The sequence below is a fragment of the Elgaria multicarinata genome, chromosome 3 (genome assembly GCF_023053635.1).
Source record: "Elgaria multicarinata webbii isolate HBS135686 ecotype San Diego chromosome 3, rElgMul1.1.pri, whole genome shotgun sequence".
NCBI lineage: Eukaryota > Metazoa > Chordata > Lepidosauria > Squamata > Anguidae > Elgaria > Elgaria multicarinata.
The window spans coordinates 17,899,239-17,917,550 of NC_086173.1; the positions used below are offsets into that span (position 1 = coordinate 17,899,239).

Below are 18,312 nucleotides of genomic sequence, written 5' to 3' on the forward strand. Positions count from 1 at the left end.
AACCTATGCATTTTCTAGATGAGGCTGCCGAAACTTTCAATGAGGGGACTGGCACTTGTGGATAGGGAAAAGGAGACGGAGACAACAGGCTTGATCTCTTGAACCCTTGTGATTGGCTGAGATTAATATAAGGTCAGAAGCAGAAATATAAATCAACGCACAGCCATGCATACCTGCCAAAAAAATAACACCCCTAATAGTTGCATCCTGCAGACACACACACACAAAGGTCAACAAGTGTATACATGCATATGAAGTCATGAGGATGTAGGGCGCTTGAGTCAGTGTGTGCACCATAAGTGCTACTTCAGCATTGAAAGGAACTTGCTGGGGAACATGAGCGGGAGGGTGCTGTTGCTTCCTGTGAGCAGTTGGTTGGCCACTGCGTGATCAAAACGCTGGACTAAATGGACTCTTGGTCTGATCCAGCAGGTCTTTTCTGATGTTTTTCTAAGCTGGTGAACATCCCATAAAGAAGGTAAGGCCGTGGGATGGAGACGGATGTGTCCCACAATAGTGGCTTAACCCAGCACTAAGGAATTTGAGCACCTCCACCCCAAGAAGTCGAGAGCGCACACACACACACACACACACACACACACACACACACACACACACATATACAGCAACTCCAATTCACAGAAACACTTTATTTGAATAATTAAGAAGGTTATAAAATCAAACAGTGGAACAGATATAAAGGAATTTTGGGAGGAGGCTACAATGTAATTCCCACCCCTGCAAAAGTTCAATATAAATCACCATCCCATTTTTATGTCATGGCACAAGTACAGCCTAGTATATCCATCCCCCAACAACCCCACCAGGGCCGGCCCTGACAAAATGACGCACCCTCAAAGGGCACTGATCCACCCCACCTCCCCACCCATGTGAGCCCTTTCAACCCACCCTTCCCCGCTCCGCTTGCCTTTTAGGGCAGGGGCGGGCAACTTGTAGGCCAAAAACATTTGGAGCCCCACAACTCCCATCAGCCCTAGGAAGTGGAGCCAATGGTGAAGGATGGTGGGAGTTGTAGGCCAAAATATCTGGGCCACAAGTTGCCCACTCACTTTGGCCCTGCCCCTGTTCAGTTGTTTTATGGATTCCAGGAGACAGGTGGATAAAGAAGTAATCTGTGGTTGTCTGGATGCCACAGAGGGGTGCTGAGGAGCGCCAAGGCTTTCGCATCCTACCCTCAAGCCCCCTCCACCACTTTTGGAATCAATGCAAGAACTGGCATGGATGGAGAGACGTTGTGAGAACACACAGCGGCAGACCACCAACCCCCCACCCCACGTCATTGCCCAGGATAGGGCTCTCACTTGCCTTTTCAAAGAGCCAGCCTTGTTCCTTGCATAGCAAGACAACTCTTGCAAGCACCCTCCGCCCCCCAATCATAGCAACTGAGGCCCAATTCTCACGCCCTCTTTTGCAGCATAGCTGCTGCTCTTCTGTTTGAACTGCCCGAGAACCAAATGACGCATGAAACTGAGCGTGCATTAAACAGCTTCTGTGTGCTTAAAGTGGTGGTTCAAAATGGCCGTGTTCGCATTGGGGCTATTGTTGGAAGAGGCCACCCTGCCTCACAGGGGAGCCACTTGACTCTCGGTTTCTTGCATACACATGTGGCTTTACGTTCATATAGAACAAGAAGGGAAAGGGTGAGAATTGGGCCTTAGAGTCATGATTTAAGTCCTTACCAAGGTCAGAGAGCAGCCTGGGCTGCCATCTTTCAGATCTCTACATCTAGAGGAAAAGACCCCGCGTCTCATTCTCCCAAGCACTTTGCACATCACCTGCTACATGCAGGACCAGACACTGCAGGGACTTTTAACAAGCAAATCAAGACTGCAATCCAATATATATATATATGTGTGTGTGTATATATGAAATCAGTTATATCCTCCAGCTTAGAAGTGAGCTTGGAGTCACAAAGGGAAAGTTTTGTATTTCAGTCCTTCTGGATAGCAACCTCTTGGAGCCAAGGTAATCCAACTGCGCAAAACATACTTTTGTCTCAACTAGATGCAGAACATACTTGACTAACCAGGGTGGGGAGGTTTAAAGAGAGCGTACATTCGCTCCTCTCCCTGAACATTCAGCATGGGTTTTCCCCAACTGAGCCTGAAGCTATTATAATATGGAGGAGGGGAGACTTGGTGAAATAGAAAGCGATTAAAGGACATGCCGTACAATCAGTCATTGGAAATGTGAGCAGACATAAACATTCACCCCTGTAGCTCTAAGGAGAAAAAATGGCACTGGTGCTTCTTCAGCAATGGGGTCAGAAGAGAAGGGATCCCCACTGCTGTGTAATTTGGTTGTGGCCCATCGTGGAATGTGCTAGAAGAGAACACAGTAGAAGCAATGAGGGCCGCTGGTGTTTGATTCACGGCTGCTGGTGGTATTGCATTGACAATCGCTGACTATTTTTGGCACATCAAGAGCCCTTTTAAGCATCTGGTTCAGTTCCATTGAGGTCAAATGATGGTCGATTGTGCATTCGTTATTAGCCTTGCTGCATTCGTTATTAGCCTTGCCCTCCTCAAGGAGCTGCATCAGGCGGATATCATCATGTCCACCCCGAACTTCACCTTGTGAGCCTGGCTCTTGGCTTCGAAGAGAGTCTGAGGAAAAAAAGAAAGAGTGTGTGCGTGTGTGTGTGTGGGGTGAAAGACCACACACCTCCCCAAACTCACACTCCTAATCCAAACATAATGTCGCTATCTAACCCTGTGCCTTCTGTTTTGTGGGGCTGCCAGAGCAGCAGCACCGTTAGCAAGAATGGAAGCGGAGAGGCAACGGCGTCCTTTGCTTAGAGCGCTGGACTCAGGCTGGAGAGGCTATTTGTTTATTTCCCACTCTCCACAGAGATATTTTCATCAAGCTGCCTCAAGCACACCCTCACCATTTGATTTACCTCATGGGGTTGCTCCAATGAAGGGCGTGATATTAATCACTAAATAAAAAGAGTGGGGAACTACTCAAAGTATGTTGGGAACCAAAGTGTCAGTTCTCGAAACTTAGCGGGGGGCTTCCCCAAAAAGGTGCAAGCGGCTGCTAAGAGAGGTGCAAGCTGCTCCCTCTCTCCCACCCCTCCCAAGATTTGCAAACACCAGCCTATGCTCCCCAAAGCAATGCAGCTTGGATGCCTGTGCATCACTCATGTTGAATTACTGAGCTGAAGACTAATGCAAGTGTGGGTCCCAGGAACTCCACCGGTGTGCATTTCATTCTGCTGGTTCGATATTTCCAAGCTGAAGGGCAAATTCCTGGGAAGAGAGTGGCGGAGGCAGGAGGGAGGAGATTAAGGACACAACTCACCTGGTGGTGGATGTAGGCTTGGCATTCGTAGCACCAGGCAGAGAGGTCCGCAAAGCTGAGCACCAGCGGATGCCCGGATTCCGAGTTGTGCGCCACCATGTGCTGATTAATGTAGCGGCCACAGCAAACCTGAACGGGGTGAAGCAAGATGGGCTTAGAGGAGCAGGTTGACAGAAGCAGCTCAGGACAAGAAAGCTGGCCTTGGGAATGGAGCGAAAGCTCACCTGGAAACGTACCGGGAAGTCATCCCAAGTTCATGCCCTCTGCCCCTAGGTGGAAGGTGCAGTGAGGCAAATGCAGACCCTGCACTTCATGGTCTTATATGGGGGGGGGGGGCTTTAGATGGCCATGCACACTGCTTCCATTGTGAAGCACACAGCTAATATTCTTACACACACACACACACACACACACACACACACACACACACACACACACTGCTTTTCCATTCTTCCCAACTGCTCCTACATTCCTGTTGAATCAGAGCGAGAAAATTCCTGTTTGCTCACCCTGTTTTAAAATAACAATAACAATATTCTGAGCCTGTGCAGTTTTGTATTTTAAACTCGCTTAAACTCACACCCAAATCACAACTATGGCAATAAGATGGAGTTTGCTTCTGCTGCCCTGAGTGGAAGCACGTTCAATGGGAAACAAGCACCATTTTCTTGTAGAACAGGAAATTGTATAACCAAATGCATGCCTGGCCAAGAGAGAGGCACAGAGGTGGAAAAAGTGGGCTTGGTGAGGTCCACTAGCTTGGTCCAATCTGCCCCTGGACCAAAACAGGCTTCCTGTCCCAGCGGTAAAGACAAGAGAGTGGGACCATGGAAACATGGGTTAAAATCCCCACGCAGCCATGAAACCCTCTGGGCGACGTTGGGCTAATCATGTCCTCACAGCCTAACCTAGCTTGCAGGATTGTTGCAGGCATAAAATGGGGGGAGGAGTACTAAGTACACCGCCTTGAAGGAAAGGCGAGATATAAAATGTAATAAATGCAACAGTAAATCAATCCCACCCCAACCCTCTCCAGCCTGCAGTCACTTGAAGCCATCCATCCCTGAGGCCCCAGACGCACAGGGGTGTATTTTGATTTACAGGAGGCCTCCCCATTGTTTTCAGGCTAAAATAGCCAAAATCCTTTTTATCGTCTCGCTCAAAAGTCCCTCTTCTAAAGCAGGCAGGCAGACACTGTCCCTGCTGGCCTCTGGTGGGCCAAAGACCACTCCATCATCAGCTAAGGGGGGAACGAGGGACCCAAACGCTCTCCTTTCGGGTACCAGTTCTTACTCTGCCCCGACTGACCTTACAGCCCTCTTACCTTATAGCAAACTAGGCAAACCCAGTTCTCAGCCTTGCTGCCACACTCTGCACAGGACTCCAGCACATTCAAGCCGGTGGGAGGCACAGGGAGCACCGCGTCGAGGTGGGGGCACCACGGTAAGGGAGTCACCGCATAGAACTGCCCCTGGAAAGAGACGAGATAAAGCCCCAGGTCCTGGCATCCGGCCCAACTCCAACCTGCACCAAGCCCAGAAAATCTGGCTCCAGAAGTCCTGACTCCAGGCCTCCCCTCCCCTCCCACAACACTCACTCCATCTGCCAGATCTTCCTCCTTCTGTGAGCTGCCAGGAGGAGAAGAGCCACCCGTGGCTTCGTCAAGGAGGTGATTCTCTGTTGGCGTAGGGGGGAGGTCGAGGGAGTTCTCCTTATGGGCAGGTATCATCATGTCCACCCCAAACTTCACTTTGTGAGCCTGGCTCTTGGCTTCGAAGAGAATCTGAGGGAAAAAAGAAAGTGTGTGTGTTTGTGGGGTGGGGAGACCATGCACCTCCCCAAACTCACAGTCCTAATCCAAACATCATCATCATCAATTTATTTCTTACCCGCCTCTCCCTTTGGATCGAGGTGGGGAACAACATTAGAACAGGAATCAATACATCTTAAAAATTCATGATTTAACATTGATCTGGATAGGCCTGCCGGAAAAGGCTAGTCTTTAAAGCTGCCTTAAAATCACACAGAGTGTTAATTTTACAAATCTCCTCCGGCAGGCCATTCCACAATCTGGGGGCGACAGAAGAAAAGGTCCTCTGGGAAACTGATGTCAGCCTAGTTTTAGCTGACTGAAGTAAGTTCACCCCAGAGGACCTGAGTGTGCGGGGTGGACTATATGGGAGAAGGCGATCCTGCAGGTAACCTGGACCCAAACCATTTAGGGCTTTAAAGGTAATGACCAACACTTTGTACTTTGCCCGGAAACTAATTGGCAGCCAGTGGAGTGATTTTAATGTTGGTGTAATGTGGTCACCCCTAGGTGTACCGGTGACCAACCTGGCTGCCATATTTTGAACTAGTTGAAGTTTCCGAACTAGGTACAATGGCAGCCCTATGTAGAGCGCATTGCAGAAGTCAAGCCTTGAGGTTACCAGCACGTGCACTACTGTCTTGAGGTCTTCTGGCTCTAAGAAGGGGCGCAGCTGGCGTATTAGCCAAAGCTGATAGTAGGCACTCCTGGCCGTCACATCTATCTGGGCTGTCATTTGGAGCGACGGATCCAGGAGCACCCCCAAACTGCGAACACAGTCTTTCAGGGGGAGTGTAGCCCCATCCAGAACTGGCTGACACACCTCCAAACCTAGGTCAGAGCCCTTGACAGCAAGCACCTCTGTTTTGTCTGGATGCAGCTTCAGTTTGTTTTTCCTCATCCAGCCCATTACCGCCTCCAAGCATTCATTCAGAGGAGACACGCTATCCTTAGCTGATGCTGTTATTGAAGGCATAGAGAAATATATTTGGGTGTCATCAGCATACTGATAGCACCCCGCCCCATGCCTCCGGATGATCTCTCCCAGCGGTTTCATGTAGATGTTAAACAGCATTGGGGATAGGATGGCACCTTGTGGTACGCCATACAACAGCTATCATAATGTCTAAACATAATGTCGCTATCTAACCCTGTGCCTTCTGTTTTGTGGGGCTGCCAGAGCAGCAGCACTGTTAGCAAGAATGGAAGCAGAGAGGCAAAGGCATGCTTGGCTTAGAGCGCTGGACTCAGGCTGGAGAGGCTATTTGTTAATTTCCCACTATCCACAGAGATATTTTCACAAAGCAGCTAGACAAATTCAAAACCTGCCTCAAGCACACCCTCCCAGCTTCACATTCCTCACGGGGCTGCTCCAATGAAGGGTGGGATATAAAGCAAATAAATAAACAAATAAAAGGGAACTTTCTATCTACCATGCTGCCTTTCTAAAGAACATCTGCCATCTATTTTCTTCCCCTTTTCCATGCAGGAACAGAGGCCATCTATGAAGGCTTCCTTTGAAAGAGAGCAAGGGTTTTCCTTGTGTGGTATATTTTTGCCCTCTCTTCCCCTCCTGTTTTGCCACTAAAGAAAACTATCTTTGCCATTTGCCAGTAGAAACCCATTCCACATAGCAGTTTACTGAGCCCTTCCCTCTACACAGGAGAAGAATTTGCTCCGCAACTGGCACAATGGAACGGAACAGCCCCTGCTGGGAGAGAAATCCCTTCAGATCCTATGTTAATGGAATAAAATGCTTTGGTATCAATGAATGTTCACCTGTCAATACTGATGGAACATTCTGCCCACATACCTCACACAGTAACACTACTGCCAATCGAAGAAAGATCACTGAGTGACACACAGCCCTCATTTCCTGTCCCGATTTGAAAGCTGTCATGTAGGTGGCAGGACCGTTATGAAGATCTGGGGTGGGAGGAGTCTTGCTACCTTTGCATCTCAGTGGGATACACATACATTTGCCTAGCAGCAGTCACTACATGAGTGGCCCACGTTCAGTGAAGAACCAGAGACACTGATCCGAGTATGTTCAGACTGAAAGTGTCAGTTTTCGAAATGTAGCAGGGGGCTTCCCCAAAAAGGTGCAAGCGGCTGTTAAGAGAGGTGCAAGCTTCTCCCACCCACCCACCCACCCCTCCCAAGCCCCAAGTTATGATTTGCAAACACCAGCCTATGCTCTCCAAAGCAATGCAGCTTGGATGCCTATGTATCAGACCAACGCAAGTGTGTGTTTGTGTGTGTGTGAGCGCATGTCCAAGGAACTCCACCGGTGTGCATGCCATCCTACTGGTTTGATATTTCCAAGCTGAAGGGCAAATTCCTGGGAAGAGAGTGGCGGAGGCAGGAGGGAGGAGATTAAGGACACAACTCACCTGGTGGTGGATGTAGGCTTGGCATTCGTAGCACCAGGCAGAGAGGTCCGCAAAGCTGAGCACCAGCGGATGCCCGGATTCCGAGTTGTGCGCCACCATGTGCTGATTAATGTAGCGGCCACAGCAAACCTGAACGGGGTGGAGCAAGATGGGCTTAGAGGAGCAGGTTGATGGAAGCAGCTCAGGACAGGAAAGCTGGCCTTGGGAATGGAGCAAAAGCTCACCTGGAAATGTACCGGGAAGTCATCCCAAGATCATGCCCTCTGCCCTTAGGCGGAAGTGCAGCGAGGCAAATGTAGACCTTAATGGTCTTATAGCGGGGCCTTTAGATGGCCATGCACATTGCTTCCATTGTGAAGCACACAGCTAATATTCTTACACACACACACACACACACACACACACACACAAACACACAGCCTTTCCATTCTTCCCAACTGCACCAACATTCCTGTCATGTCACAGCAACAAAAACCCTGCTTGCTCATTGTGACAACAACAACAATAATAATAATTCCATTAGTCACATCAGTCACGGCATCACATCAAAAAACTATACAGAAAACTTTCAGAAACTGGGCCTACCAAAATACATCCACCCCAACATCCAGAAAGCAGCCATAATTAAAACATGCTCAATTGTCAGGAAATTCCTGAATCTGTAGAAGGCAGCATGACTTGGCAAAGCCCATCATGTCCGTCTAGAAAAATCGCCATGAGCGAGGAAGAGATAATAATAATATTAATACTCTGAGTAACCACAGATATGGGGTGGTGGATCCAGACTTATTTTTAAAGTAGAGCCATTGAAATCCACACACTAAGCATTAATATGTCTGGATCTAATCCGGTAATCCTCAGAGCAAGGATTAAAAGCCACCAGCCACCCCAAAAGAAATTATTCTAGACCACAAAGAACTAGTGTGGTAGAGTGTAGAGCAATGGAAGTCAACCTCCAGCCCACAGGCCTAATTCACCCTCTATGGGTGCCAAATCTGTCCCCTCCCCAAGCTTCGCCCCTGGCCAGGAGGCTCGGGGAGGAGACTGGGAGAGGTATCCCAGGGTTATTTCCCATCAGAAGTTACATGGGGATTCCCCAGACTCAGCTGGGGCTTGCAGGACTGTTTCCAGCAAACCCCGTCCAAATCCCTTCCTGCAGGACTTGGTTAGCAATCCTGGAAGGAGGCTTCTGATTGGGCTGAGGCTTGCAAGGGGTGGTCCTGCAAGCCCTGGCTGAGTCCGCAGAGTGGGCGTGGGGAGGCAGGGCCCCACCCTTTCACATTCTCCATCCTGCTGGCTTGGTTCAATGTGCCCCTCCCCTCCCCTGGGTCAAAACAGGCTTCCCGTCCCTGGCGCAGAGGGGAGATGATTGGGCTAGGACTGGAGAGACACGGGTTCAAATCCCCACTCAGCCATGAAAACCTCTGGGTGATGTTGGGCTAATCACGGTCTCTCAGCCTAACCTACCTTGCAGGATTGTTGCAGGCATAAAACAGGGGGAGGAGTACTAAGTACACCTCCTTGAAGGAAAGGCGAGGAATAAAATGTAAAAAATACAATAGTAAATCAATCCCACCCCAATCCTCCCCAGCCTGCAGTCACTTGAAGCCATCCATCCCTGAGGCCCCAGATGCACAAGGGTGTATTTTGATTTATGGGAGGCGTCCCCATTGTTTTCGGGCTAAATTAGCCCCAAATCCTTTTTATTGTCTCCCTCAAAAATCCCTCTTCTAAACCAGGCAGACGCTGTCCCTGTTGGCCTCTGGTTTGCTAAAGGCCACTCCATTATCAGCCAAGGGGGGAACAAGGGACCCAAACACTCTCCTCTTGGGTACCAGTCCTTCCTCTGCCCCGACTGACCTTACAGCCCTCTTACCTTATAGCAAACCAGGCAGACCCAGTTCTCAGCCTTGCTGCCACACTCTGCACAGGACTCCAGCACATTCAAGCCGGTGGGAGGCACAGGGAGCACTGCGTCAAGGTGGGGGCACCACGGTAAGGGAGTCACCGCATAGAACTGCCCCTGGAAAGAGACAGGATAAAGCCACAGGTCCTGGCATCCAGCCCAGCACCAAGCCCAGGAAATCCGGCTCCAGATGTCCTGACTCCAGGCCTCCCCTCCCCTCCCCCAACACTCACTCCATCTGCCAGATCTTCTTCCTTCTGTGAGCTGCCTGGAGGAGAAAAGCCACCGGTGGCTTCATCAAGGAGGTGGTTTTCATTTGGGGTGGAAGAGAGATCAGGTGGGCTCACCTGCTTGAAGGCAGGAAAAAGAGAGGAGAGACTGAGATGACAGTGTCCCAAAAAGGATCAGAGGGACTTGAGATCCCAGCTGTTTCAAACATCGGACACGCTGGCAAATCTACAGTTCTCAAAAACAGGAAAAGGCTTCCCTCTGGAACATGATGGGTGGTGGAGTGGGGTGAGAGAAAGAGGCATAACTATTCCTTTCCCCGACCCCTTCTTTCTCACCCTTTTTAATTTTTCCCCAATGTCTTGATTAGGCAGAGAGATAGAGTGGCAATCCCTTGACTTCCAGTTGCTCTAGGGTTTCTGCCCCCTTAATTTGGTTGTGATCTAGCTAGTTTAAGAACAGCCCCGCTCCCTGGAGAAGGGTGAGCAGAAGGTACAGTAGATTTCCTGGTGTTTTCGACCTCAACTCCCAGAAGCCCCTTCCAGCATAACCAATGTTCAGGAACACTGGGAGTTGAAGTCCAAAACATCTGAAGACCTACTTTCTTCTTCACACAGCTTTAGAGCATCAGTCTTCAGCTGACAACTTGGGATCTACACATGGGTAAGCACCCCAACCTAAGTGGCAGCTCACCCCTTTCTTCTCTCTCCTTTTAATTTCTTTTTAAAAATCATGGGGTGGTGAGTAAAAAGGAAGATGGACAGACCTGTATGGGGAAAAAATAAAATAAATGGGCTCCCCATGACACAGGTCAAGGACGAGTTTGAAAGACCAGAAGATCTTTCAAAGATTTAGAAGATTTAGAGAAGTGATATTTCAAGAAATGTTTCTTGTAACCTTATCCCAGGTTCCACAAAAATAGGATCAGTAACGGTCAAGCTTCACAGATGGGCAGCTCGCCCATCTTCCCTTTACAATATGAAGCCACAGTAGAGCAATGGGCAGCTTCTAGGTAATTCTCAGGACCCTGCATTACCTGAGCACGGTAATGGACTGGATGAGGGCTAACAAACTGAGACTCAATCCAGACAAGACGGAGGTACTGTTAGCGGGTGGTTCATCTGTCCGGCAAGGTGATGTTTGCCCTGTCCTGGACGGGGTTGCACTCTCCCTAAAGGATCGGGTCCATAGTTTGGGGGTGCTCTTGGATCCAGAATTGTCACTTGAGGCACAGGTGAACTCAGTGGCAAAGAGCACCTTTTATCAGCTTAGACTGATATACCAACTATGCCCTTATCTGGACAGAGATAGCCTAGCTACAGTTATTCATGCTCTGATAACCTCTCGCTTGGATTACTGCAATGCGTTATACATGGGGCTGCCTTTGAAAATGGTCCGGAAGCTTCAGCTGGTACAAAATAGGGCAGCCCGTTTACTAACAGGGACTGGCTGACGAGATCACATTACGCCAGTCCTTTTCCAGCTTCATTGGCTGCCAGTCCAGGTCTGGGCCCAATTCAAAGTGCTGGTATTGACATTTAAAGCCCTAAACGGTTTGGGGCCAGGTTATCTGAAGGAACGCCTCCTTCCATATGTACCTACCCGGACCTTAAGATCATCTACAGGGGCCCTTCTCCGTGAGCCCCTGCCAAAGGAAGTGAGGCAGGTGGCTACTAGGAGGAGGGCTTTCTCCGCTGTGGCACCCCGGTTGTGGAACGAGCTCCCCAGAGAGGTCCGCCTGGCGCCTACACTGTACTGCTTTCGTCGCCAGCTGAAGACCTTTTTATTCACTCAGTATTTTAACACTTAATTTTAACTTAAATTTAAATTTTACTGTTTTAACTCTGTATTTTAATCTTATAATCAACTTTGCTGTGTGGTTTTATCCTGGTTGTGCTTTTTATACTGTATCTCGTAATTGTGTTTTAACCTGTTGGATGTTTTTTGTGGTTTTAATTTTTGTGAACCGCCCAGAGAGCTTCGGCTATTGGGGGGTATAAAAATGTAATAAATAAATAATAAATAAATAAATAAATATGGTCTGAGTCCACAGTCTTCCAAACATGCCCCAGAATCCTTTGCAACGCGCAGGGCCTCTGGGCCAAGCAGGTTGATCAGGAGCCCCCAAGCTCTTCGGGTCACTGGACACATTTGAAATTTTGAGAGGTGGTCGTGAGCACTCTCACAAAATGGCAGCTATGGGGCCGGGCTTGCCCTTTTATAAAATGGCTGCCATGGTGGACAAAGCCAGTCATAAAACACTCATTTCCCAGAAACTAAACAATGAGTAACTTGCCCAAGAACCTAAGTAACCCAAGGGAGAGGTTGGGGCTAAGCTCCGAAACACAAAGCCACTCTTTCGACCCCCAATAAAGATGGTGCTGGAGGGCAGTCCTTCACTTTGCAGTATGCCACCTCCCCATAACAAAAAAAGCTTGATAAAATAAGAGGAAAAGGCAGGTGGGTGCCCGGAGAGGTGTCTGTGGGCATGTCATGTTGGAGACCCCAGATGTAGAAAGTCTGAAGAGCCACTTAATGCAGAAAGGGCTGCCTGGCACCTACTTCTGCCTCGTTGTCAGGAGACTCCACTTCTCCAGAGGAGCTTCCCGCGGACGTGCCATCTCTCTGGGGATCCTCCGCTGGCTCAGCTCCTTCAGGGCAGCCCCGGGCCTCCTGGCCCACTGGACTGGAGTCAGGAGAGAGAGAACTTGAGGCTGTCTCTCCCTCCTCTGCAGGGTTGTCTTCTAGTTGGAGGGAGCCCAACGCCGCCTCCGCCTCGTCAACCATCTCCTCCACGGGTTGAGCAGTGGGGCTCCGAAGCAGCTCCTGCGGGGGCTCTGGGGGCATTTCGCCTGGAACGGGAGTCCCCTTTGCAGCCCGGGTCCTGGGCTTCTCCCACAGAGGAGCAGGCACTGGGGGAAAGGAAGGAGGGCATAAAAAGACACTGCCGTTACTCCTCTTCTCACCAAAAGGAGGGAACGCTTATGGGGCAGGGGGCCATAAAGCAGGGCCCATGGCTGAGGATAGGCGAGGGCCAACTCCAATCTCCCTCCTGGGCCTCTTCCTTCCCCTCCCTCCCTCTCTCCCCTGTCCAGTTACCTCAGGCCCTGGCCTCCTTCCCCATCTCTCTTCAGCCCTGCTCTGCTGCAGCTCATCCCCGCCGCCTTTTTATATAGGGAAGGAGCTTTTGTGACATCAGTGGCCACCCCACCAATCCCCTTGTTGACCTTTTTCTGAGGCAGGTTGGTTGCTAAGCCCACAAAACCCAGCCAGCTGGAAGTTGGGGGTGTGGGCGAAATGGCTGCTGACACCACAAAGGCTCTGCGATATCTTCTCTAAAAGCAGAGAAATAAACTGACCTCCTTACTCTCCCCAAGGTAGTTTTTGCAGGAGGGAGATATGACTGGAGTTTACCCCCTGATGAAAGATGGCTGCTTGCTTAAAAAGACACATTTTATTACCTCACCTCCTCTCTCAGCTTCAAGATGGTGGGCCATTTCACGGGCCATGGCAACCCGCTGAGGGTTATTTTACTTCTGGAGGAGCCGCTGCATGTGCTGGCTGCCATTATAAATATTCAACCGCTGACTGGGTGTTGCCGTTGTGTACAGACCCGGCCACTGTGAGCTATGCAAGGGTTAAACAACCCCCACATAACCCTAGAACAGACCACGGATTACATGAGGGGCCCTGTCACATGCAGCAGCTCCTCAAGGGTAAAATAACATGGGCTGTCATGATGTACAACCTGCTTGTTACCTCTCCTGCCCATACAGAGGTTGGGAATGTATGTGGCTAGAGGCACTGAACCTCTTTCAGTCCGAGGGCCGGATTTCATTTCAGAGGAGCTTTTGGTAGCTGCATTCCAGTGGTGGGGCAGGGCCAAAATGCCAAACATACCAGCCTATTCCAAGATAAAGCTCGTATTGCCAGAAACTAAGCCTTAGGAGAGGCATTTCAACCTTTTGGAATGGGAAATAAACAGTACAAAACCTGGGAAACAACCAGTGGTCGTGGGAAAAGGGACAGGGCCTTCTTAGGACCCTGAGTTGCCCAGGTCTGGTCCAGAGGCCTAAGATTTAACACCCCTGCTGTAAAAGACATACTGTAGCTAAAGTAGGCAGCCGAGTGCCAGCTGAAACTTCCTTCCATAGATGCTTTAGCCGCACATTTCTTTTCCTTGCTCCCTGTTTTCGTCATCTCACCACTGAAGACAGACATTCTAAAGGTGAAGGAAGTGGTCCTGACCTGGCTTTGTGATAGGCCAGGACATTCATCTTAAGGGCAGTGATGGCGATCACCAGGGATGTCAAGATGACTTCAGAGCCCAAGAAGCGCCTTGCTGGATCAGACCAAAGGCCTACCAAACCCACCATCCTGTTTCTCAGCGTGGCCAACCAGATGCCTCTGGGGAGCCCACTAGTAGAACACGAGCTCAACCACACTCGCGTCCCCCAGCATACTGCCTCTGATCCCGGAGTTAGTATAGAGCCATTGCTAACCTTCCACCCCCCACAAGAGATACGACCATCTTCATCCTCCATCTTTTTGGACTCTCACCTCTCTTCCCTGCTTCAGCTTCCAACCTTTCTGCAGTCCTATTGAGTGGCATCCCTTCCTTCTGGCCAACTCAGGAAGATGCCCAAACAACCTTGAAATGGGCACTGAAAGGCAACTGCGTGCTGCATTCGTGTGGGAGAGCGGCGGCTCAAACCTCCTTTCCAAGCCAACTTTGCCCTGCCCCCCTCCCAACTTCTATTTCTTCTAGCTTTGGCACTTTCCTAGCAGTCACTCACCACCCCCTTAGGGCTATTAAAGCTGCCCAACCGGCTGAAATGTACTCTGTTGTACTTTATTCTGCAGGAGAGACACGCTTTGCAGTTGGAATTTTTGACATGCAGAGGACAAAGATTTGTCTACTGGCTGCTGATGCCAAAATTCCCCTTCATCACTCTTTGACAGCTTGCTTCCTCCTAGGAAGAGGACACATTTCGGGAACTCTTCATTTTTTATTGATTTCTTCATTTCTATCCTCCTCCTTCTCCAAGGAGTTCAAGAGAGCACATATGGCTCACCTGCCCCCTACCCTGCTGACCTCATTTTATCTTCACAATGGCTCCATTTAGAAGACACCTTAAACCATGGCCTTAACCACGGTGGTTAAGCCAGAAAGCTGGGCTGTGTTCAGAAGACACCTTAAACCATGGCTTTAACAACGGTGGTTAATCTAGAAAGCCTTATTCACCATGGTTAAAGCTGTGGTTTAAGGTGTCTTCTGAATGGGGCCAATAACACTGTGAGGCAGGTTAGGCTGAGGGAGAGCGACTGGCTCAAAGTCACCCAGTGAACTCTGCAGCTGAGTGAGCCCAGGTCTCCCCAGGCTTAGTCTGACACTTTAGCCTCTAGACCACATTGGCTCATTTTCTGGAGAACCTGAGACCTTTCAACCTAACACAGTACAGCAAAGGGGTTCTCTGGGTGTCACAGTCTCGGATGCCTTGCCTCTTCTGGAGGAATACTCTTCAGAGGAAGAGCTAGAGCCCCCTGGAGATAAACTGCATGAGGAACAGCCCATGCTAGGAGACAAAGGACCTTGGGCCTTTGTAGGAAGATGTCTGGAGACCCATCACATAAGAGGAGGAGAGGACCGCTTCTAAAATGGTGGCTCATATAGTCCTCAAGAGATACAACAGAACCATGTCTGAGAGAAGAAGTGTCCAGCTGCAGAGAAAGGCTCCTCATGAGTAAAGGGCTGCTTGTGGGCAGGACTCACCTCACAAGGAGGACTTCTTCCAGAAACCTCTGATGTGTGCAGTCGTACCTGGATGTGGGCTGGGAAACTTGGCTACATAAGCCTACAGTTGAGACCTGCTAGCTGCTGGAACAACAGCTATATCTCAGCTCCCAGCACCCTGAAACCTTACTTCTCCTTGATTGATCTTTTGTGCTGCTCACTCCTGCTTTTTTTTTCTCAACTGGCAATACTGCAATGTGACCTTTTGCTTGCTCACTGACTTTGCCAAATGGATTCGCTCCTGGTTTGCCCCAGGGCTTAGTCCAAAGAGGACACTGAGGATTAAGGGGGATAGATGTGTGTGTGGACAGCTTGAACGTTGTTCCCACCACCCTGGAATCACCTTTGATTCTGTACCCAGAATGTACATTTTCTGTACCCAGCGGTACAGAAAATGTAAACAAACAAAACAACTGATGGGACCATTACCTAAATGGTGCTTTTCCCCTCTCCGAGGGACTCAAAGTTTTCAGCAACCCAGTAGCATTACCACGCCCCCACCCTTTGAGAGAAACCAAGGCTGAGAAAGTGGGGCTTACCAAAACCCACCCAGTGAATTCACAGCAGAGATAGAAGGCGAGCCAGGGACTCTCCAGCCCACAACAGCCACCCACAGCCACTACACTATCACAGTCTGGCCACTACAGGGTAGAGATGCTGTCGGACAAGAGAGATTATTCACCTTCCAATCGGAGGCATGCCCAATATTTGCGATGCACAGCAGCCACACGGGCCAGAGACTGCAGGGCACTGGGGTGGGGGGCCTTCAGGCGTCCCAGTGGGGGCGGAGGATCCCCCAGGAGGCTGCGCGTGCACATGGTCATGGACTCCGAGATCGACTCTAGGTTGTAGCCACCCTAAAAAAACATGGAGGGAATTAAAGAGATGGCATCCCTGTTCCAGCAAACAGGCTCCAGTCTTTGTGCAGGCTTGCTATGCAAGTTGCACACAGGTTCACTCCGTAGGTATGGAACCTGCTACCACAAAGGAACCTCTGCTGTCATTTAAAGTAGAAAAAGCAATCTTCTAGCTCTTATGGTCCAAGCTTACAGGACACCGTCGTCTGACTCTGGGGCTTTGGATCAAAACCAACTCCTTAGTGGCAGGGTAGTACCGTTAAGGATTGAAGAGGCTGACCGCTGTGTGTGCAAAATGGACAGGAAGGGGGTTGGGGGAATGAAAAAATGTATTTTTTCCTAAATGTAAGCCGCTCTGAGATCCTTTTTTGGCTGAGGAGCGGGGTATAAGTATGATAAATAAATAAAATAAATAAATAAATAAATGAAAAGGGAAGACTCTGGTGCGAGACTCTACACAGTTCTTGAGTATTCAAAGCACTTCACATACATGCTACTTTGCTGTCACAGCAATCTTGTAAGGTAGGCCAGTATCATTATAGTCCCATAGATGTTTTATGGGATGCTGGCATTTTAATAAATCGTTGTTTTTAGCTGTTTTACATTTTCCCTGTTGTGATTTTGCTGTAAGCCACCTTGAGTCTTTCTTGAGAAAGGTGTCTTAAGGAATCTGTAATGATGATGATGGGTAAGGCTGGGAGGGAGTGGCTTGCCTTAAGGCCAACGAGCGAGTTCATATGGCTAGTCACCTAAGGGCTGCCGTGGCTAATCAAAAGTGTGTGTGTGTGTGTGTGTGAGAGAGAGAGAGAGTTAGAAATGGCGAGGCTGCAAGGGAAGAGGAAATAGCAAGGCAAAGGGGGTAGAGAAAGAACAAGTCTAGAGGCTAAGAGGGAGAAATAGGGAAACAAATAGGTGTGAGGAATAGAAATAGTGGTGATATAAAGGGAGAGAAAAAACAGTTCCCAAATTGTTGTTTTTAAAGGGTGTGTGGAATGGAGAACTTTTTGAGTGCCACGTTAGGGCCTCCAACCCCCCCCCCCCCCTGCGCCCAGGTTTCCAAAAGTGCATTTGCAAGGGACAAGTGTGTCAATCCCGTTCATTTCCACTGATCGTTCCCCATCCTGGCCTGCTCCGCATTTCCCTTCCCTTCCCACCCCTTCCACACGGTCAGGGGTTTCCCTGCCCCGGGCCTGGCCCCCGAGTGCCAATCAGACATACCTCCAACACGACCGCCACCTTGCCGCCCGCCAGGCCCAGGAGCATGTGGGTCATGTGAGCGTAGCATTCGGGAGAAACCAGGCATCCGCCCAGCGGGTCCCCCCGAGCAGCATCAAAACCGGCAGAAACCAGCACCAGCTCCGGATTGAACTGCAATGGAAGAGTAGTTACAGTGAGTGCTCACCCTCTGCCCTTCCCTCCTGGGCCGGAGACACAACTCAGGGCATCCACCCCTCTCCTAACTACTTAGATCTCACAGGCGGCTCCGTTTGCCTATCTAAATCAGGGGTGCGGAACCTCTTTGTTGTCGAGGGCCGCATGCTGGCAATGGGCGGGGCCAGAGCCACCCCTTCACTCGCACTCTCTTTCTCCCTCTCTTTCCATGCCATGCCCTTTTCTCTCTTCCCAGTGGTCCGAAGCGACTGCTTTCACAGGGCTTTTGAAACTGGGCTGCAGGTTGCCCAAAACAGGCCCAGCACAGTGGATACCTCCGTTAGAATTCTGGCTGGTTCCAACTGAAATCCAGAATGGACTCACAACCCCACTGAAATGGGAGCCACCACCCTCCACTGTGCTCTCCTCTTTTCTTTTCTTCTTCATGGACCGTCTCTCTTCCATGAGTTTTTCCTTCCACACACCACCCCGCTCTCTCACTTTGTTATGGGAAAACCAGCTGGCGGTCAGCCCACATTTCTCTCCTCCCCAAACGCTGAAACAGCCTGTCAAACTGCTTCTATCTGTTCCCTTAGTCCCATTTCTTAAGTGGATCCTTCCCCAGCCAC

At 49.9% G+C, this 18,312-nt stretch overlaps 1 protein-coding gene across 4 annotated transcripts in view; it reads right to left on the reverse strand.

Moving 5' to 3' along the window:
* Positions 1-2,522: 2,522 nt before the first annotated feature.
* The window catches only part of HDAC6 (histone deacetylase 6), a 50,286-nt gene continuing 34,496 nt past the window's right edge, over positions 2,523-18,312 (reverse strand). For 2 of the 4 annotated variants that reach the window (XM_063119459.1, XM_063119458.1), the window contains exons 23-32: positions 17,531-17,680; positions 16,138-16,312; positions 12,224-12,573; positions 9,667-9,783; positions 9,404-9,550; positions 7,528-7,656; positions 4,922-5,107; positions 4,649-4,795; positions 3,325-3,453; positions 2,523-2,627 (exon numbers count right to left, since the gene is read on the reverse strand). In XM_063119459.1, coding sequence (XP_062975529.1) covers positions 2,559-2,627; positions 3,325-3,453; positions 4,649-4,795; positions 4,922-5,107; positions 7,528-7,656; positions 9,404-9,550; positions 9,667-9,783; positions 12,224-12,573; positions 16,138-16,312; positions 17,531-17,680 — 1,599 coding nt within the window. In that variant the 3' untranslated portion in view covers positions 2,523-2,558. The remainder of the gene's footprint in view (positions 2,628-3,324; positions 3,454-4,648; positions 4,796-4,921; positions 5,108-7,527; positions 7,657-9,403; positions 9,551-9,666; positions 9,784-12,223; positions 12,574-16,137; positions 16,313-17,530; positions 17,681-18,312) is intronic. The other 2 variants (XM_063119460.1, XM_063119461.1) reach the window with 2 other exon arrangements.